Below are 23379 nucleotides of genomic sequence, written 5' to 3'. Positions count from 1 at the left end.
TATGTCAGTTTCTGTTCCATGAACACCGATTAAAATTTATGAGAAAGAAGGTAATATGAAAACCTAAGTAAATTTCTATGAGATGGCGCCATAATTCATAAAATATTCTACCTCAAGCGACCTCTGTCAATATGTCGGTGAGTTGCGACGCGTACTTTACGATTGACAGTCGATTTGAATCGATCACTTTGACATTTTGCTAAAATTGATAAAAACGATTTCCGCACCATCATAAAACAATTTTCATTCGAAGTTAACAGTCACTAAGATCAAAGTTCAGTCGGGTAAAGTTTACGACAGTTTATTTCTAGATTAATAAGTTTAAACATGGCCGTTAATGCAGCAGCGATAAATAGCACTCAAGGGATTTATAAAATTGCATAATATCGTATATAAAACTAATGTTATGAATCCTTCTCTATCTAATAATGTGCAAAATTGTGAAAATATATGGATAACATAAAATATTGCCATAAAAAAATTATTGTTTTAAAATGAAATACATGGACATATTTTTAAACTTTTTTGGTTTTAAAATACCGTGAATATTTTTTTTCATTTTTATGTAAATACCGCACAAGAGTCCCAACTGCTCAAAACCGTCTGGAGCCATTGACACTATGGCATCCCCAATAGGCGTATGTTGTGAGGCTGAAGGTTATGGGAGCGTAAGGAGATGTGGAAGAGGAAGGTTGGGAAGTATCTGGCTATTCAGATCTGTTCACCAAATACGACTAAAATTTTGAGGAACGTTTGGTGATCTTACTCCAGGGCTATACTGAGAGTATCTTCCACTCTGGAACGAGACGCAATATTAGGTATTATGTTAAATAAATAAATTGTGAAATAACACATATTTATATAACAATTGATAATATGATAATATTTCGTAGAATAATATGAACTTTTCAAATAGTCACGAGTAGTAAAAAAAAATAACGGAGGACAACATTAGTCTTTATGAAACCAAATTATTAATGGAAAATGATGTATCTTTTCGAATTCCTTTCGTCGCTTCCCTGGTTTACGGGTTTCCAGATAAAAATCTTTAGGTAATTAAAGGTTTTTTTTTACATCTTTAACCTCAGGTTAGCAGCACTGTGACCTGAAATAAATCATCTATCGAATGCATATTTGTACATCGTGAAAAATGCGTTCTGTTTGCATATTTTTTAATTAGTACTACGTCAATATAAGCGATTCCGTTTGCTGCATATTTACTGTACAAATATATCAGAAAGCATTCACTCAATACACAATAATACCATTTTTCGTTTCATTTCCTGTAAACCTTACTATTTAAAACTAATGGTAAACGTCTGCATTCTTATAATTGATGTTCAGAAATTTTCTCTATAGATATAGATCAGGCAGCCCAAAGGTAGTAGGGAATTTCTAATGAATTTCTGTACGTGATCATAGCCAGGTTGCTCCCTATATATCTCCAGACAAACACCACAGGTTTCCTTATCACCGTGTATTTATCGAGGAATTTTCCTCACGATTCTCCCGAAAAGGGACGTTTTAAGTATTTTTAAATACATTTCATGGTAAAAATTAAGCTTAAGTTTACGAGGACCTTCACCAGAAATTATTTATTAATGGTTGGTTCTTAAATTAGATATTTTTCGCATTGATCTCATACCTGGCCCTGAGGTAAATAAATTCCCTCAGGTTCTATGAAATCTTTTAGAAAAAGGATAGGAAATTTTGGGAAGGAAAAAGATATGAGGGGTGTAAAGGAATCTAAGGATCAGTGTGTTCAGGTGTGATGTATAAATATATCCCTCCCGCTGCGGCGCAAGGCGATGGGTCGAGAGACCAGTTGGAAAGGTTAAAGGGTCTCCCCAAACCAGCCTCTCCCGATCTGGCACGCCACACAGGTGGTGAGCAAATGTAACCTAAACACACCTCACCCCAATGAACCCGGGCACCCCTGCTAAATCACCAAACATATCGAACCACTTGACGAATGACCAAAGATATTAGAAGAACGAGATATGCTATGCTAGCCGCCGGACCGTAGGCGGAGTACTACCTAATTAGGGTACTTTGAATACTATCGGGGCGTGTACGCACAGAAATCTGTTCTATGTATTAGTGCGGATACCTTAGTGTAAGCGAAGGTGTGCAGTAGTATTGGTGAACAAAACCGGCGACACTGGGCTAAACAATTCCACACAATATGAACTGCTCATAGCACATCTCGTTCTTCTAATATCTTTGCGAATGAGCTATGACAGAGGTGTCGGTTATACAATATATGGTTCCCTGAGCGACGGTACCCAAACCTGCCTCTCAAAATGATCTCAATACATGTTACTTTTGTAATTTATTTATTTATTTATACTGCCGAGAATGCACGGTTATTTCCTGTACCTAGTTAACGTTATTAATATAATTATTAAGTTTTGCAAGTATTTTTTTGGTTGATGTTATTGTTAGAGCTGTTTCGGCTGTCAAAGCCATTTTCAAACTGTGGTTATAACCACGTTTAGACGACTTATTTATATGATTCTATTTTACCCCCTCCCAATTTAAAATGATTTATTACCGGTTAATCCGATTTACTGATAAAATAATTGTGACAATAGATTTCATAATCTGTGGGGGGTATTTTGAAGTCTGTTTTCCCCACATTGATGTTATCTTAATAGTTTAATAATGATGGTGGCTGCTATTAATTTATTTAAATGTGTTATATTGTTTAGGTTTTGTGAACATACTTAGCGGGGAATAAATAATTTTCCTTACTTCGTTAATTAATGTTAGGGTCATTGATTCTTTTATTAATTTCTAATTGTTCAAGAAAATTTAATCTAAAGCCTTTTTTTCTATATGTAAGGGTTTAAGTTCTTTGTTGTGAAGCGGGACGTGATTATTTACTAAGAGATGTTCTGAAAATTTAGAAAAAATGCTTATATGATTATAAAATCTTATATGTTCTTTGAATCTAGTTTTTATTATTATAACATCTTATATGTTATTTAAATCTAGTTTTTATTATTATAACATCTTATATGTTCTTTGAATTTAGTTGTAAATGGAGTACTAGAAATTAAACACAAAAAAAACAATAAATAATTAAGGTTAGTTATTAATTAAAAAGCTATGTGTGAAGTTCGGATGTTTTATTTAAAAAGATTTATTCTAAAATTTCATTTAAAACGTGTTGTTGTTCATTACACAATGTAGAAACACATTTTTGATGTGGGCGTTCATAGTGGAAATTGAATTCAACTAGTCTAGGATTAGATCTACTCTGAGAATAAAATTAATATCCGGCTTCTTCTCATCGTTTGGAGAGGAAAGGAATTGTAGTGGGTAGAAAGAGCTCTAGGCTGATGGAATTAAAAAATACCTACATAATTTTATCTTGAATGTGGTCCTTGAGGTGGGAGCTCGTACCATAGACGTGACATTTGTAATTTGAAGGAAAATGCTTAAGAACACAAGTTTTCTTTCGCTTGTAACACTTGTATGAAATAATTTTACTTTTAACAAATTCACTCGGGTGATTGGTGTCATATTTATACAGATTATTCAATTTATACAAAGCCGATGAATCTATCCAGATTCCATATTTTTCGTTTATAAATTTGACACACTGTGGCAAGCGAACGCTCAAAACGTTTTTTCAAACTTGGCTTAGTATGTCAAAAATCGCTCGAGTGGATATAAACAGGTGTAAGCATATTGACGATTATTAAATTTATACTATGATTAATAATAAAATTTTGCTATTAATCATTGTAAGAAACACAATAAGGATAATGAGCCTTTAATTATAGCTGACTAGTTATAGAAATAATTAATGAATGATCACATTGAATAATTGGAACAATGAATTATATTAATTAGTGTTATCGATTATTTCATTTTCCTCTGAAATGTTTACTTACTTGTATCTATATCTAGTTGGAACTTAACTAACGACATTTCATGTATCAAACATACACTTAAAGTTGTCTGTGATGTGAAATAATAATGCAATGTAATGTATTGCTTAGAATTATTAACGTTCAACGAACATTAAACATTCAAAATTGGAACTGATTCAGAGAACAAAGCTAGAAAGTAGGTACCAAAAATATATATTTCACTAATAATTCTAGGTTTTAAATTCGTATCTCTTTTGTTTAAAGTTTTACTCATTCGAAAGGTTAATTTCTGATCGTACAACTAATTATTTTTTGACAAGCAAGATCTGAGGCAAATATTTTGTAAGTTCTTCCATGTTGTTATAATATCTCATGATTATAGTCTACGCTAGATAGAATATAAATAAATACTAAATATATGAAAACTTTCTTGGACGAAAATGTATTTATTTGTAAGTAGAAACTTAATTATTTGTGATATCGCGCACAAAACAAATGTTTAATACACATATAAACAAAATCTTCAAAACACTAGACGCCATGTCAATAATACAACTTTACACCAAAACTGCTCTCCTACACCTCATCTATAATAATCTTCATATTATAAATGAAGCAAAAGCCATAATAAAAACCAGGTCCTCAACAAATAAAACACTGAAAATTCCGATAACACACACCACACACGGACAAAGACACTTTCAATACTACGCAACCACCTTTTTAATAGTATGCCCATTACTTTGAAACAATTATTGACTACAAACACATCTACAAATTTAATATTCTCAAAAAACATATCGTAGCCTGGATAAAAAATCAAAATATTAATTTTATTTAAAAGATTATAATTCCAAACCAAAATATAATAAGTTAAATTAAATATTATACACGTTCTTCAATAATTATCCAAAAATACATACACTCACATATAAATGTGGTAAAAAAAATAAAATAATAATAACTTTCTACCACAACACACAAATATCTGTCACCCTTAATCACAAACACGTTAACAACTCAGCACAGGTTCTCCTAGTGAGGTGTTCACGTAACATACAACATCACCCACACACAGTTTTACCTATATCAACGTTCTTTATTTTCTAAACCTTTTTTCTGTACTTTTTTCTCTGTACTACAATATAAACCACCGTAATCATTTGTAAAATGTGTATTCAAGAATAGACATAAATAAATAAATATATAAATTATAACGATGATTAGAAGGTAGTTGATACAATTCCTTGACACAAGTTATTTACGTTCAAAGTAAACATCACGAAGTTAATCATTTCCAAAACAATATTAATAACCGAAGATTTGTAGAAACAGATAACAACTTCGCTCTTCATTTCAATGAGCTTAACTTTATCGGTGATGTTCAGGTTTCATATTTCATAGTTTCCAATATGTAGTGAATCCAGGAATCTGTTACCGGCTTTTGGCAATTTGGCGAGCTTTCGCCGCAGATGGGAGACCAATGGAATGAATGATTGGAGCAGCAACTTCTTTTTCCACAGTTAGGAATCAGATCTACTGTCGGCACGAGTTCTAAGTTTAGACTCGTGATTGATGATGCCCTCAGTAACTTTGGAACGGTAATAACAAGCAGCAGATGTTAAGAGGGACAGCTGCGCCGCATTTTTAATACAAAACTAAAATTTGTATTTGAAGCTAAAAAACACCCAACCAAACTGAATAGTATAAAACTATTATACACGGTGTCCGGAAACTCGTAGTACAAGCGGGAAACTGGAGATTCTACACCACATGGGGAACCCAAAAAAACATAAAGTTTTTTGATTTGAGCATTTTCAAAAAAAAAAAAACCAAAAAAAAATATTTTTCGGCTATTTTAGGGTTAAAGTTTTTTCTGGTGTTTAGGGTTGAATAACAGATGTTTTAAGCCTGCAGAGCAGAAATATTTTATGATTACACCGGGTTAAATGAAGGGTGATTTCAAAATATTGCTTCAAATCCGAGTTTCTTCATTTGTTTTACTTTCAAATAGTTTTAATTAGTTGGGTACTTTGATCTTCAGTAATAATTTATAAGAATTTGATTAAAAAAAAAAAAAAAAAAATCAACTTCAAACTCGATTTACTCGATAACGAAAGCTCAAATAAAAAAATATATACTACAAAATCGACTCCAAATGTGATGTAGATTCACCAGTTTCCCGCTTGTACTACGAGTTTCCGGACACCCTGTATAATAACTTTTTAATCTCATCGTATATTTTATATAACTATTTTGTATGAATATACGTGCTGTTTTATTTATTTGCGATTTAAATTATCAAATACAGGCCATTAAAGATATCGAATTTTCACGATTTTAGAGTCAACTCTGGCAATTATTTGTGAGTGAACGATAATTATTTAAAAAATCAACTTTGCAAATATAATTAAAAATAAAAGTGATTTAAAAAATCTTAGAGTTGAGCTTAAATTTAAATTATAAATTATCAATTCACCTTGGCATACAAATTTGTAATTTATAAATTAAAATTACCACGCTCATTTTACGATCTTTTGTTTTAAATTTCATTGAATTGACATAGTAGGTTAAGATAGCTTTTTTTAAATTAAAAAATTGAATTTGGTTATTTAATTAGAAGAGTATGTATGAGACGATGTATGAATTTGAATGAGGCAGAAGTGTGTGCCAAGACTGAATTGTTTGGCGGTCCGTCCTCTCTGCCTACCCCTGCGGGGAAACGGCGTGATAGTTAGTTAGTTTTAGTTAGAGTTCATTATGTACTAGTGAGCCTTCTATGTAGACCGCCTTTTATCTGTTGTCGCTGTGGTCGGATATTTTATGTATTTGACATACATAAAATACATTCGCAAGTCACATCCATGGTATATATTGTTTTGACCTTTCATTTGATATCGATCATTTGAGCAGATTGTGATTATTGTTCTGTACGATAAAAAATAAAATGCAATTGGTACCGTTCTATACTCTATTAAAACTGCCTTGAAGTATATTTCTTTCACAGTGTGACAGATTGCCGTACGAATACGATCCATAGAAAACATTTTCGACAAACACTTTAATTTAATTTTTATTCACCTCATATTCAAGTGTAATAAATTAACTGAAAATTCGTAATCAATATTGAATTAAAATTGAATGTTATAAATGAGGTAAATAGAGATTGATTCTCAAGTCTAAACAATATTATTGCTTTAAATTATAGTAATGAATGTAATTTAATGTGGGGCCATTTGATGAACCATTTTTTATCGTCCGTCTTTTGTCAGAAAAATCTTACACAACTTAGAAAAGAATTACGACCCTTTTTTCCTTTAAAAAACCGTAAAATCGCATTGAGGGCGGGGGGGTAGAGAAGTTATAATTTGCAGTCTTATGTATTAAATCGTTGAAAAAAAATTCAAAAAAGTCCAAAACTATCCTATGTTTCAAACTGGGACCAACCATACACATTCACAAAATTGTGTTTGTGTACGAACACAGTTACACATTATAGTGATTTGTTTTTGGGGTATTATGCCATGTTGACAGATGTGTGTGTGTATGTGTGTGTGTATGTGTGACTGTGTGTGTGTGTCACACATCTGCCCTGATGATGGACACTGCAATGCTGTCCAAAACGTTGACTAAAGAAGGAGGTAGCGCAACACGGCATAATACCCCAAAAACAAATCAATATAATACTTTTGGCCGTAAAAATCTCAAATCACAGTAACACACAATTTTTATAAATTAAGATATATATCTTTTACGGATAACAGTCGTTTTTCTTTCAAAATCAATATCAATACTGAACATTGGAGTTATTTAAATGCTTTTTATTAAATTAATGCAACATTTCAGCTACTACCTGCTGAAGCATTAAGGTTTAGTAATATTTAACTAGAAATCAGTCAAATAAGTAAAATACATGTTGATCTTATTAAAAGAAATGAATTTATGTTTAGAATAATTATACTTAATGTATAGGAACATAATAAACCATTGTTTTTTAAATTACACGATGACCTAACTTTAGATTATTAACTAAATTTAATGTGTGGAAAATAAATATTTGTTTTGTAATAAAACTCTTTTCTGAAGTAAACTTCCGCAACATGTCATCGTTTCTGTAGATATAAATCAATTTAAAACTTAATTGATTTTTTATTTTGAGAGAAAAAAAGATTAACTTATTTAAAAAAAAATTATTAAGCTTAATTAAATGTTAAATTTATCGTGAAATTAGATACGAGAGCATCGGCAAAATGCTGCCTGTTCATTAAATAATAAAAATAACTACAATTAAAAACCCGCTACCGCGTCTTAAACACTTCAACGGTTCTTTTTTTTAAATAACACAGCATTAATAGCACCACTTCCGTTTACAACACTTCTTAACTGTTCAGGCATTAAGATAATAATACTCCGATGGTAATAATAATTCTTTCTATTCCAACCAAATATTATAATCGGGGAGTGGCACGAAAATGATTTAATTGGATACATCTAGAGAGTCGGTTTCCTCGGAGTCAATTCGAAAATCTTGTCTCTTTCAAATGCAAAGCATTTTCAAAGATTGCACACAATCTTACCTGTAAGCCTTCCTTTGACCTCTATAATTCGTCCTTTCCTTAGTCTAGTGAACAGATTGTAATCCTTCGATAAGGATAACTGACAAAATTGCTCTGAATATACCTGTATTTCAATGAAAGGTATCGCATGGAACTAGCAGCATAAATCCATTTGGCACCGGGCACGTCAGGGAGACTCGACAAACACGTCTCTAGCGAACCTATACACTAGAGACATTTTCTGACTCACGACTCCTTGGCCCTCCTACTCAACAGTTAATCCGGGCAATAACCTTTCAGATCTTAGGTGCTGCATTAATCTCTTTTATATCAAGATTCACATATTTTTTTTAAGTAATTTTTCAACTCACTTTTATTGTCAGCAAATCAAGTAAGTGTTGAAAACATATTTTTACATGAAATGTCAAGGTCAAGAAAAAGTCAATTCTTGTTGATAAAATATACACTTTGTGAATAACACAAATATCCAAAGTCTCTGGAATGTGGAAATTAGTAAAAAAACTCTTTACTTATGTACCGCTGAATGAAAATGCGTTTATTAAAGTCGAAACTTAATTCACCGAAACTGTACGTTTAGCAAAAAATTAACTATCTAGCGACCAATTTTATTGGTAAAAGCGGCGGCGAATTGAAATAATATTAGTAACCTTTCTTTGCAAGAGAGTATAAAATATGAAACGTATAAGTAAAAAAAATCTATCAGCATTACTTTTATATAAACTTAGAGATTCTAAAAATTTGCAATCGATACGTCAAAAAGACTAGATACGCATAAAAAATGTTTTTTTTTCTCCGATACACGAAACTCTTTTCCATATTATTCCGATCAACTTTGACCTCCGTTAATATTTCCGGCTCAGATGAAAATGTTCCCAGGGAGAAGAGAATCTTGCGTCTATTTTAATATCCGCCCTGTGATGGATCACCTCAATTTACATGACAAAACTCAAGGCAAAAAGTCAAACGAATTTCTCGTTTTCACATGAACATCCTAAAGCAGGTGTTCTTAACCAGTGGTAAAATAATTTCTTGTCGGAACTTGTTTTGAATCTTTTTGTCAAATGCTTGGCCAGAATGCGACGCGTTTGAACATATGATAAGCAAGTGAAACGTTCATAAAAACTGCACGTTGTGGTGCGTTTTGTGTTTTTCCTAATTTTCGACATCTTTAGTTATAAGGGTTAGGATTAATTAATCCTTGAAGAGTCGGGTCTATGCTTCGATTACAGGTAAAATCTTCGAAAACCAATTATTCTAGGGACATATTTTTCGAATTCTTTTTTTCTTGATTCTTCGAAAAAGGAATTTTTCGAAGTCTCAATTCTAGAATAGAAATGATTCAGCATAAACATAGTACATTATTACTGATTTAAACACCGAAACTGTTAATACTTTTAATATCCGTCCAGAATTGTCACATTCTACTATTACTAATCGCCATTTTTGCTCCTTAAAAATGTGATCGAAAATTGAAGAATTGAGAGTTCGATTCCTCGACTGGCTAAGCTCTTCATTACGACAAAAGCAACGTTTTTAGTTTCCTATAGTGGTATTAGGTGACTTTAAAAACATTGTCAGGATATTCGTTGCCCGGGAATTTTTGTATTTCTTTAGAAAGTAAAAAAAAAAGTTAATTAGATTCACTAGTTTCCCGCTCAAACCACGAGTTTCTGAACACCACAATAGGCGTAAGTTCAACAATTCCTATTTGAAAATCGTCGTTTTTTATATAATTTTACAGAAATTTTTCATAGATTTTTTGTGAATATTTAGAAGTAGTTACATATCACATAATATACACTATGTCATAAAAAGTTTTTCTCTAAATTGTGTCATTTCTTACCCAAACTGAACGTAATTTGTAAAATCAAAACATGATACCAAAATGGACATGCCATAAAACTGAAATTAAGTTTTAATACACTTTTTTTAATTTTAAAACGTTGCTGATTTCCTTCTGAATTTTATTCTATGCATTCGATGCTCGTAACTTTAATCTGATTGGAAAAGGGGTTCATAGATCATAAAATGTTGAGAATCCGTGTCCTAAAGGGGTTATAAACCCGTACTTTTGTGTAAGGCATTCCTTTATTTGTCACCTTATACTTCTTCCGCGGGCCGTAAAAGATGTCTTTTGCCTTTTATAAGTGTCACAGATACGAATATTAAAGTTTTTTGTATGGTATTTCACTAAGGCGCTGAAAGGGTAAGCCGCGATAATGGAATTCTGATCATAGAATTACGCGTGAAGATTTCGCTTTAGTATAGTGGGAAATTCACTGTATTTGGGATCAAAAGTTGTGAGTTTGATTATTTATTATGTAAACTGAAATATGTATAAACAGAAGTCGCCTGATATGTGCATTTATTTTTTTTTTTCTGTAAAGTAGATATATTTTTAAATAACTCCGTACCGGAGGCTCTGCAAAAATAATTTCCTTCAGGGTGTATGTCATCCTTAGGGACGGTACATCGGAGGAGAAGAATGAGTGGGCATGGATCTTGAATAGACCGATGTTGTGGGAGGGATATAACACAGAAGCCGGCAAATCGTTCCACAAAAAAATATCATTTTTTACATTAACTTTTGGTCCCAAGTACCGAGGAAAATAATTTCCCTCAAGATTCCCTCCATTCTTTCTGGGTGCTGTATTAAAAGTATTTTTAATGATAGGAAGGAGAGGGAGTTTTGGGTAAGAAAAGATATAACGTATAAGCAGTGGGTAGGAATCTGGAAGTCAGTGTATCCAGGAGTGACGGAAGAATGCATCCATCTTCCCACTGCGGTGCAGGGGGATGGATCTCCCTCAACCAGCCTTTGTTGAGTCAACTTGCGAGGTATTGGTTATCCAGTAAATCTTCCTCGGGACGGTGGTACCCATAAGCGCTTACCAAATAAAAAAAATGCCATAGACTACTAAGACTATGGCATCCCCAATTATTGGCGTTTCTTGTGAAGCTTGAGGAATGGGGAACGGGAGGAGATGTGTAATAAGTTGGGTAGAAAGAAGATGGCTAACCAGGTAGGCCCAACAAACACGGCCAAAGCTATTTATAGGGAGATGGGAATGGCTACTGCTGCCCCGTAAACCATTTTTAGCTTACCGACACCTGTGCCATAGACCGCACCCGGAGGTTCGCTACCTTTGGTGCCTTGAACAGTGGTGCCCGGGTTCATGGAGTGAGATTTTCATAGGTCTTCGCGGCGGATGCATTTGCCCACCTACTGCTTGGCGGGTCGGACCTGTAGAGACTGATTGAAGAAAACTTTTTGACCTATCCAGCCTAACTCTCTCTCTCGACCCATTGACTAGCACTGCAATGGGATGGATGGATTTATATCTCCGAAACTGAGACGATATAGGCCCTGAGTGAATTTCTTCCTCAGGGCCTCCAGCGTAGAGCTAATGTAAAAAAGTACCATTTACATTTTACCAATTGAATTGTATTAATTTATTTATTTAAGCGAGGCTTAAGGAACATTTGAGATGTCTAAATAGCAACAATTATTTGGAATTCGCTAACCATCTAATTGAATTTAACCATTCATTTGATATAAATACTTGTTTAAAAATTTTACACACTAACGTAAGTGGTTTTCACTTAGATCTTTTAGAAATATTAAAAATTAGAAAAATGTCACTAGAAATTTAAATATTATTAATAATCAAATTAATTTTGTGAATTGTATTTTTTTGTATTGATCTTCTTTAGCATCTCCCCTTTCCACCTCTCTCCCCCTCCCCCCACTACTTTCATTTCTACCCACGCCTGTCTTTCTATATTTGATAATTTAGTTTTTAGTAAATTTAATGTCCTGATGAAGAGAACATCGTTCTCGAAACATGTTGATTTTTTTAAAATAAAAATTATCCTGGTAAAAACAAAGTGTTTTTAATTATTTCATTGATAAAATGGTGCCACAAAGTGAATTTGCAAAAATTTAAGAAGTCAAAAAAGTAACCTGGTCTTTCACCAGGTCGATACTGAAAGTACCTTTATGTCACTCTAAAAATTGTTTTCATTACTTTAAGTAGTCTTAATTTTACGATTGAAGTGATTTTTAAAAATCACATTTTTACCATAAATACCTTTATTTACAAATGCTTTCTTAAATGGTGCAGTGTACTTTAACCTGAACCTTCACATATGTACGATATAAAGTTTTCTGAGCGTTATCTTTATTCAAATACTTACGCAATTTTGGTAAATTATAAATCAGTACACATCTAATCTTCATAAAACCTCACGATAATCCGACAAAAAGTGTCGATACTAAAAAAACGTTACGTTTGATCTTCGCGTTCAGTCTGGGTCATCAGCTGTGCTTTCTTTATAGCTAATAGTAATCTCATGGGTACTGTTGACCTTAAGCCATCGATGGCGAGAAGCCATATCTACGTGGGTTCATATTTCATTTATGGGTCCCCAAGGAAAAATAGGAAATAAATAAATCATGACCCAAATGTGGCATTTTGAGGTTTTAGAGAGGCAAGACCTTTATGACCAATAATAGGGACATAGACTAGAGAAGTAAATGATGTTAAGAATTGGAATAGAAAATAATAGATTTTAATATGTAATAGAATAGAATTAGCAATTATTCTAATAAATTATTAGGAATAATACATTTTAATATTTATAGATTGAAAATAAACAATTAACAACTCACGATGCAAATATGGAAATAGAATCAGATATCAAATTTAAAAAAAAATAACTGTGGAACTTGGACTCTAAGGACGGGTTGTTTCGGAGAATTTGAACAATTCTTCAAATTTCAAAGTTAATTTTCAGGTTCTGTGAAAGATTTTTTCATGTTCTGTTTTTATTTCAGTTCTGTCAAGCAACTACCCTATGCTGATATAATAACAGAACTTCAATAGGACTTTCACAGAACCTGGAAATCAACATTGAAATTTGATGAATTGTTCAAATCTTCCGAAACGACCCGCCCTTACTCTATTAATTGAATTATTGAAGACAATATTAGCGATTTCTAAATGAAAATCTGAAACAGAAAAATCAGAAAAGGATACGGTCACATCTAGGACAAATAAATTCGATGATTCTTGTCGAATAACTTAAGAATTTATTACTAACGTTCTAAATTTTTTTTAAATATATATTTGGTATTATTGCAAAGCTCTTATCGGAATATATTTTCAAACTAAATGGTGTCTTGGATGTATCTAGCAGATTTTTAGTTTTTTTTATTATTTTTACTAGCGCAACACGTGAAAAATCACAGAATTCTCAACAATTCTGTCTCAATTTTTCCTCTGTCGGCATTAAAAATAATTTTCTGAATTTATTTAACTAATGCCTACCCACATTCTTACTTGTCTGATTTCTCCTAACAAACACTTCCAGTTTTGAAAATGACTTCACTTAAGTTCAAAGCAAATCCGAGTTCTAGAGTTCATTGAATATCAACTGAATCTATTTTATTATTGAAGCAAGCCTTATATTTACCAGTTGCCTAACTTTTAATGTGGTTTAGTACAGTTTATTTTTTTATGAAAATTTGACGTGTTTATTTGGATTTTCTCAGTCGCATTTGATCAATATTATAGTACCTAGCTGCCAGAAAAAAAGTTTGAAAAAGAATCGAAATTTGAAAAATTATGTATTCCTTATTTAAAAAAAAATATATACTGGACATGGACGCAGGGTAAAGAATTACTAGTTGCCAATGGTTTATATGTTACCATACTACAGAAATGCCACTCTAAGCCAAGAATCGGGATCATAGCGGCAATCTCGTGTGGAATATATTTTATGACACTGAAAGAGGTCGCAACCTGGTTGACAAATCCTTATTCTCGGCTTGTCTCTTGCGCCAGCAAAATTTTTCCTGTTTTTGTCTCGAAGTGAGAATAATTACTATCACCGTTGTAAAGTATCATGGTAACCGTGAATAAAACAAATTAAGAGTAGAATATTTTATAGAAAACTTACCAGCAGCACCATTATCGTCACTAGCTCTCCTTGTTCCACTCGGAGGTTCCTGGAAGGTTAACGTCAGGCTCCCTCTAGCTCCCCTACCACTTTCCCTCCCTCCCGCGTCACCACCAATACTCCCTCTTGGACTACGACCTTCCTGAATTACCCCACAAATACTTCCTCTGGGACTTCTTCCAACTTCGGGGATCATCCCTATACTCCCACGAGGACTACGATTCCCTATATCCGATATGATACCACCGCCAATACTTCCCCTAGGACTCCTACCTCCATCACCCAGACTTCCTCGTGGGCTCAATCTTGGACTCTCTGGTGCAATACTTCCGCGTGGACTTCTACTCATGTCAGCCTGACCTGGAGTTAGAGAATGCCTTGGACTTCTGCCTATATCTGGAACTAGTGAGTTTCTGTGCTGACTCCAGTTGGATGTATCAGGAATCAAACTATTTCTCGGACTCCTTGCTGTATCTGGTACCAAACTGTTTCTAGGACTTCTGTTGAAGTCTAAAGGATTCAGACTCATTCTGGATCCGTAAGCTGCATCCGGTATGAGGCTTTGTCTAGAACTTCTATCCAAACCTGGAGCAAGGCTATTTCGTGGACTCAACGCAGAAATATCTGGAACTATGGAGTTTCTGTGTGATCTAGTAGCACCTTCAGGGGCTAAAGAGTTTCTCGGACTTCTGTTGTAATCCGGAACGAGACTGTGTCTGGGGCTTTTGTTGAAGCTTGGTATGTCCGGAGCAAGACTGTGTCTAGGACTTCTGTCCAAGTAAGGAATGGGTAGTGTCCTGTGGTCTTCTTCCATGTCTGGTGTGCCTGGGCTGACGTCTAGGTCTGGTGCAAGACTATGCCTTGGGCTTCGTCTGGGGCTTCTTGGAATTTGAAGGCTTTCAGTATCTGAGGTGACGGCCACGCTGGCCCGCCGAGAAGGAGATAGGGAGGGATTGGGTGAGGGGGCTCCGGGAGCCTTCACCAGACGACCCTGCGGGGAGGACGCGGCGCTGCGAGACGCCCTCCGGCGCCGCGACGATGAACTACGATGCAACATCATTGTACCACTACACTAAATACACTCGCTGAAAAAACTATGAAGGAAAAATATTTCACTAATACCACTTTCGGAAAATCACTCATGTGAACTTATTAAAAGTTTTAACATGTTTTCGAATAAGCACTACCACTATTATTAAACTTTTATTTTTTACGTTATTTGCGAGGAACCAATGGACAGCATTCATCTGAAAAAAAAAAAATTCTCATTAATATTTTTGCATGCTATGTTACGACATGGTACCGACGATTAGAAGTAGTTACCTATATTATTGCTTGCGAAATCAATCCCTTTTAAGAAAATATCGTTATAATAATTATACCCATTTAATAATTTGTAAGAACAAGATTACTGTACGGTTTGATTTTGATATATTTTTATGCTTCTTCCTTATTGAGCCTGCGTTTCGCTCAGCCTTGCACTGAGGCTGATAATTTGCAGTGTATATTGTTATTTTCTGGGAATATCAGTCCAAAACGGTAGATCTAAAGGGTAGGTATAACAAAATAAAGCTTTGCACATAAGCTTAGCAAATTGCTACTAAATACAGGTATTACATATATTTAAAATTACTCATGTTGAATTTAATCTTTGAACACCAAATAAGAAAGAAATTTTTCATTTGAATAATTTACTTTCAAATAAAAATGTGTAAAAATATCATCAATTAACCAAAGAAAAGTACCATCAATCACAAGTAATCATTTTTTTTACATAATTCCACAAAACTTTTAAGTATTCAAACGTATTCAAAGGAATTTCATCACGGGGAGTTCGGTGAACTTTATAAAAGTTTATTATTTGGATGAGTGCTCCATTACCAATTACTCGTTTATTTCGCTCGCTCCTCAAAAATATTATCACCTCTCTCCATCAAACTATTTTCTCTTAATATTTACTGGCATCAAAGCGAACAAAGTACCTACGTGTTAAAATTAAAGTTTAGTTTCCAATTCAACAAATATAGAGTCAGAATTATAATTAAAGATATGTATTGTTATGTACCGGTTTGAATCGTAGGAAATAATAATAAAAAACAAAGCTATAACCTAGACTCGGTATCGGCTTATGAGGAAGGTGTCTTATGGAAAAGTGTGGGCTCTAGAATTGTTAATTTAAGATTATCAATATTTTAATGAATCTGCCTACCAGAGTAATAGAAAAATGCCCCTAGGAATCTTTCGCGAAGATAGAATTTAGCTTAATCTTAACCATAAGATTTATTTTTATTTTTTATTATCAATATAAAGTTTTTTTACAGGTTTTTTTTTCGAAGTCTGTCTCACTAGGATAAACCTGTGTCGAGACAGACGTATTTGGTACATGAATTAATGTTTACATATTTTTTGATACATAAAATATTTCATTACATTAAATGACATTGTGAAAAAGATACAAAATAATAAATAATAATAATAAATGATAAATTTGTTAATCAGCATTTACAAAATATGTTTGGGTATTTCTCTTAATACCCGCAAAAAAGGTAACCCAACCTAACCTAACATTTTTAAATATGCACAGTTCTTACTTACTGTCTGAAATGTCTAATAAAGGCAGTAATTTTCAAAAAATCTTTTTTTTCTTGCTGCAAAGCTTTCCCGATGAGTTATAAAATTCATTTTATAAAAAGGAACAGATGAAACTACAATTCATAGATAAGATTTTAAGTAGGTATTTTGATAAATCAAGTATATAAGTTACACTTACAAAACACTACAAAAAGCTCATTATGTTTTGAAATATCTGTTTACTTTCCACAAGACCCCCCTGTTATTTGTGAGATATTCTCAGATTTGAAGCAAAACCGGTTAGTAGTTTGTTAAATTAATATTACAAATTATGTTTTAAGATTTAGTATTGTAACAATATCCAAAGGGTAGAGCAAATTGTTGGTCCGGCTGTATCTTCAATAAAAAATATTCGTTTTCAACGAGTTAAACTTTACGTGCTCAAAATATTTTTTTCTTATATGAAGTAGAAAGAAACTGTAAAATAAAATCTATTTTCACTGAAATATACACGAAGAAATATTACTGAAAAAAATATTGCTAATTTATTAGAATCTTTTAAAATTATTAGTAATTTAGTTAAAAACTGTAATGCAGGCCATTAACCAATGGATTAATAGGTTTCCTAATAAACTTTTTGTAAAATACGAACGTATGTTACGATTTCAGAATACTTGTTCATAAAAATCACAATATTTCCGCATTTCGCCAATTTAAGACAAATGCAGGTTCATGAACGCGTTATCCGATATGTTTGGAATTTACTAAAAGTTTATCAGCCTGCAATCCCGTTTTTAACCGGAAACCCGATAATTTTATTATATTTTAAATAAATAAACAACACTCATTTTTCTCTGTGAACACTTATTTCTATGTATCGTGAAGTATTCAGAAACTAAAATTTTAGTAACTGAAATTTAATTTTTTTTATTGAAATGTGCATGACTTGGTATCCGAGTTTCAACGTTAATTAACTAGTTAAATTAAACTAATATTATTTTCACTGAAATGTGAATTTCTTGGTATTCGGTATATAAAATTAATTAGCTAGTTGATGTTCACTCAATATTATTTATATTGAAGTGTGCATTTCTTGGTATTCGGCATATAAAATTAATTAGCAAGTTGGTGTTTACTCAATATTCTTTGCATTGAAATGTGTATTTCTTGGTATTCGGCATGTAACATTAATTAACAAGTTGATGTTTACTCAATATTATTTTTATTGAATTGTGCTTTTCTTGGTATTTGGCATGTACCATCAATTAACATTTTTATGTTCAGTCAATTTTATTTATATTGAAATGTGCATTACTTGGTGATCGGCATGTATCATATTATTTCATCATTTATCTCCAGATTGGAGGAAGGCTATCATAATAAATCTAGATAGGTAATATCATTAGATATTACCTAGCGACTCCCCAATAGACATTAAAAAAGTATATTTACTACCTACTTCTACAGTGTTTTAAATATCTTACTATCCCTCACGCGCTACGAAAAATTGATCTAAAAGTCTTATCATAGATTTCATCTAACTTTCACGTAATTGTTAGTAGGCCTGAAATGTCCATACTGAAGAAACTGTGCAAATTTCATGAAGCAATCCTTTCTGTTTTGTTGGTGTTTTATCTCCTCAACCAACAACAAAGCGAAAATCGAGCTTGTACTATCTATTCACACTGAAAGAATTTTCTTCCAACTCGATACTATTACAAAAGCAGTTGTTTTTAAGCCTTCTGAGTGGTTGTTTATATGAAAATTTACCCCAGCTGCGATTGTAAAAAAATACAGTCTAACGTAAATCTTTCTTTTTTTAACCTTTCTTCGTGTAATGTTTGGCAATCGCATTTTCGCTCAAGGCCCAAGTTTTTTTGGATTTAACTGTTTCTTCTCGATCTATCTAGCAAATTTGTTTCGAGTGAATAAATTAAAGGTTGTGCTCAAGATCAAAGGAAACCTCACCTTTGAAAAGGTCACCTGATGCAGCGCTTAAACTGCCACTATAAAAACCTGAAACTTTTAGTTAGAAAAAATTCTAAGGAGTTATTACACTACCTCTGAGTAAATTATAGATATGAGCATTTAGTCGAGTAGCGTATAATATTGTTTCATCACCGACGAGTAACGCTACCCGTCAAGTAAATGTATATTTTCACAGCCATGTCAATTCTGCCATTAAGGTTGACTAGTAGTTGATGGTGTCCGTGGTCGAGGGGTAAGGCTCTTGACTAGCAATGCGAAAGTTGCGGGTTCAAATCATGGCGTTCGCAAGTAAATTTTATTTGATAAATTTATGTTATTTCACAATTTATCCGTTTAAAATAATATGTAAAATACTTGTGGTATTTTATAGTGGAAGATACTCTCAGTATTGCCCTGGTAATAGCAACCACCATTCAAAATTGAAAAGTTGCTTGACTTGAAGTCGTGTTTGTTGATCGAATCTGAATAGCCAGGTACTCTTCCACCTTCGTCTTCCCCATCTCCTTCCCCTCCCAATAACGTCAGCCTCACAACATACCCCAATTGGGGATGCCATATTCTCACTGGCTCCAAACGGTTTGGAGTATTTGGGACTCATGTGCGGTTTTTACCTTTAAAAAAATATTTTTTTAATAGTTTATTCATATCTTCGTTTTAACATACTTATTTTAGCTAGTCTTAATCCTGTATTCGTCTAGGATAACTTGAAACCTGTAAATTTGACTGTCCTTAAACGGGAATCCTTCCTCGTTGGACAGTCAAAATCATAAAATGTAATCAATATTATACTATAAAAAAAATAATAAAATAAAAAATAAATAAAAAGGTGATTAAAAACTCCCCAAGCATAATAATAGAATAATCATTTAGATCGATTTTATTATAAAAATTAAAGTTCGCTGAAAGATTCTAACTTGACTGATTTTTATATCTTTTCACAGAATCAATCCTCTCCGGCAGAATGTACTTAAATGTACACAATTTGTTCCATTTTAAATTCCACTTCAAATTTTCAAATGTGATACAATGTCAATAAATTCTTCTTGAGCTGTTCAATTCATTTAATTATTTATTAAGGATTATGTTGATGGTGTTAAATTCTAATTGCTAATTGGTTGACATTTTAGAATAGAAAAAAATGTAGCTTTTGGATAAGCGAAAATTTTATTTTTCTACTTTTTATTGACAAATTTATATCGTAAGAAAGAACAAGCCGCTAGCGAAATCTGGGAAAAATGAGCACTGTTATTGCGCATATTTCCCAGATCTTTCTTTCTTTATAAAAAGACTCCACACAGCAACCCTAAATATTATATAGGACCTGAAGGATATTATTTTTCTTATAGCCAGTTGTACGGAGCTAATGAAATTAATTCATTAGTGAAATCGTGCTTCTGAGTTTGCAAAATTTCAAATAACAATCGTTCCTTTTATATTTCTATAGCTAAATATCCTAACATAAAATATATGAAATCTCAAACCTACGCTTATCTAGAACTTTATCATCCCAAGAATACAGAAAAATAATAATTGTAAAACGAAAAAACTTCGAAGCTCGTTGTGATTTTAATGAAATTTTCTGAGCTGACGTCGATGGATATTCATCACTTCATATTAAAAAAGTAAACAACATGTTTATAAGCAGTAAGAGAAATACTAGTGATATTACAATATTTTTCGAGTTATTCACTCGCAAAGAATTAAATTATTTTAATTAAACACCAGGAACGTCACGTAGAAAATTATTACAATACTTGACTATTTTTTTATTGCTATCGGCACTACCTATTGTTGATTGGTTCAAGACGGTGAAGTGATATACAATGATTCTCACATATTGGCATAACCATTTGTCGGTTTGCATAAGAAAAACGAAAGACGAGACAATACCCTAAAATAAAGTTGGGATCTTAACGACGTAAGTGAAGAAGCCGTGCACAAAAATATGCGACGCACGGCCCTTGTATGTTGGACAGACCTACTGTTGAATTTTCCCTATCAAATCTCTAAAATAAAGCGGGAATTTTAGCCACATAAGTAATGAAGTGGTATAAAAATAATTTTCTGCAAGTGGTCAGGCGAAATGAACGAACCTACGGTCAAATTTGCTCTGGCAGGCCTAGGAAATTGATCTTTCCGTTGGATTTATTTTATTTATTTCTGATGAACGTATTACTAAAATCTCAAATGTTTCTTGAGGAATCTATCAGGAAGTTACTAATACATCGACTAGAAAAATAAAATCTGGAGCTTATTGCTAATTTTATAGTTGAAAAACGTTTTATAAAATTTTCAAACCATTTTACATGAAATATTATAATGGTAAGGTACTGTTTTTCTTAACTTTAAATACAAATAACTTAAATCCAAAGGAAACGCTTTCAAAATATATAAATTATTATCTTTAGGAATTCGTCGGAATTTATTAAAATGTGTGACTTTCCCTTCCCTGTTGTTACAGTCTTGTGTCGCCCTTGAAAAAAACATTGAAACTGTATTTATTGCATCCAACTAAGATATCTCTTAAGGAGACCGTTGTTAATAAACTAAAACATAAGTACATACTAGAATTTGCACGTATTTTTATAAATAAATTCCTGTTTAGTTTGGTTTCTCTCTCATACTTTGAATAAGTCAACGTAAGTACCCACCTGTTTTTTGACAGTTAAGTGTGACGTTTGTCACATTGGAAGATATGATTTAGTTGATCTGACAGTTATGACATGGTTATTAAGTTAGATGGATGATCTTACCAGATAGCACCCCTCTATCGACAATAATATAATTTTCTAAATGTCCAAATTATCTAGCTTCTTAATAATATTATAAGGATTAAGTATCTTGGCTTCACGGCAGTAGATACCAGGCCAATGAACTTTATTTCATCCGTAAATTGCACACGGTGTCCAGCAACTCGTAGCACTAGCGGGAAACTGGTGGATCACATTTAGAATCGATTTTAGTATAAATCTAGTCTGAAGTTAGAATTTTTTAAGACAAATTTGAAATTAATCGTTAACTAGGGGGGTTAGTGCCATTTGTTAAGAGACCTTTAAAATGGTTCAAAGCTAAAACCCTAATGTTAAAAAAAAGTTACATTAGCTCCACATGAGAGGTTCTGAGGAAAAAAATCTCTCAGGGCCTATGTCGTCTTCGGGATGCTGTTTGTATGGTCTTTTCAGGAAAAGGAAGTTCTGGGAAGGAAAAAGGTATGAGGGATGTGTAGGGATCTGGGGGTCAACCAGTCTCTCCCGATCCGACCGGCAAGTTCTAGACAAACCTCACCCCATAAACCCGGGCACCCGTACTAAGTCACCAAATGTAGCATAATACTTGGGGTTGGTTATCCAATAAATGATTTGCGGGCAGCGGTTCCTATACCTGCCTCTCAAATCTTACAAAAAGACCTTTTGTTCTCTTATGATTCACCAGTTTTCCACTTGCACGGCGAGTTTCCTGACTCCGTGTAAAAATAAAAAAGTTATTATTATTTGAGAGTTTTCGTAAACTTAATAAACGAATTAGCAAAATTTATGAGTTTAGATGATTGAGCAAAAACTTTTGAAATTATTTTTTCACATCTTAGTCAATTAGTATTTTAGGAGCTTAAACAAATATTTGAAAGAAGCTTTAAATTATATGTACCTACTGTAAAAAGGTATAAAGGAGCGAGTCTCACATTTAGCGTTAATTAAATTTTCTACAGCAAATATATAACCTAGTTAAAATGAAAAAAACCTCGCCTTGAACTTGGACTTCGCGGTTTTAATCATACTTTATGAGTAAACACATTTAATGGACTTTGGGGTTTTTTATTTATCTTATAATAAACTTTACAGTCTGAAATTGCTAGACGTGTATTAGATCATACTTATTATACTTCAAACTTATATAATATTTAATTGATTTCTAGTTAAGCTTAAAAATCCGCTTGAAAACGGAATTGCAGGCGGTTTCCTGTTAAATTTTTACTACATTCGTAATGAATATGTATTCATGCAATTGTCATGATAATATACAACGACGAAATACATAAATACTAGAATTTTTATGAATACGTATTCCGGCATTGCGATAGCGCATTCATGTTTTACTAGAAAAGTTTATTAGGAAATCTATCAATGCCATCTTTAAAGGCCTACAATCCCGTTTTTAACCGGATTACGAATAATTATTAGAGATTCTTAATTAATTAATAAGATAATAAAATAATTAATCAGACGCATCCTGAATACACGTCACCCGATGAACCCAGGCACCCCTACTAAATCACCAAACGTAGCGAACCACTTGGGGTGACCTACGGCAGAGGTATTGGTTATCAAAAAAATAATCATTGATTTTGAGTGAATGTCACATATTCGAAGAATAGAAGCTTTCCCCTTCATTTTGACACCAGC

At 32.9% G+C, this 23379-nt stretch overlaps 1 protein-coding gene across 3 annotated transcripts in view; it reads right to left on the bottom strand.

Annotated features, from left to right (window-relative positions):
• The window catches only part of LOC149420023 (uncharacterized), a 167784-nt gene extending 152308 nt beyond the window's left edge, over nucleotides 1-15476 (bottom strand). The window contains exons 1-3 of one of the 3 annotated variants that reach the window (XM_089637140.1): nucleotides 15080-15476; nucleotides 14708-15004; nucleotides 14420-14644 (exon numbers count right to left, since the gene is read on the bottom strand). In XM_089637140.1, coding sequence (XP_089493266.1) covers nucleotides 14420-14644; nucleotides 14708-15004; nucleotides 15080-15476 — 919 coding nt within the window. Of the gene's footprint in view, nucleotides 1-14415 lie in introns of all 3 variants that reach the window. The other 2 variants (XM_089637138.1, XM_089637139.1) reach the window with 2 other exon arrangements.
• Between the last annotated feature and the right edge of the window lie 7903 nt (nucleotides 15477-23379).

This window comes from Hesperophylax consimilis, chromosome 11, assembly GCF_061612785.1.
Source record: "Hesperophylax consimilis isolate HC1 chromosome 11, BYU_Hcon_1.0, whole genome shotgun sequence".
Taxonomy (NCBI): domain Eukaryota; kingdom Metazoa; phylum Arthropoda; class Insecta; order Trichoptera; family Limnephilidae; genus Hesperophylax; species Hesperophylax consimilis.
This window is presented reverse-complemented; position numbering and strand designations above follow the sequence as displayed.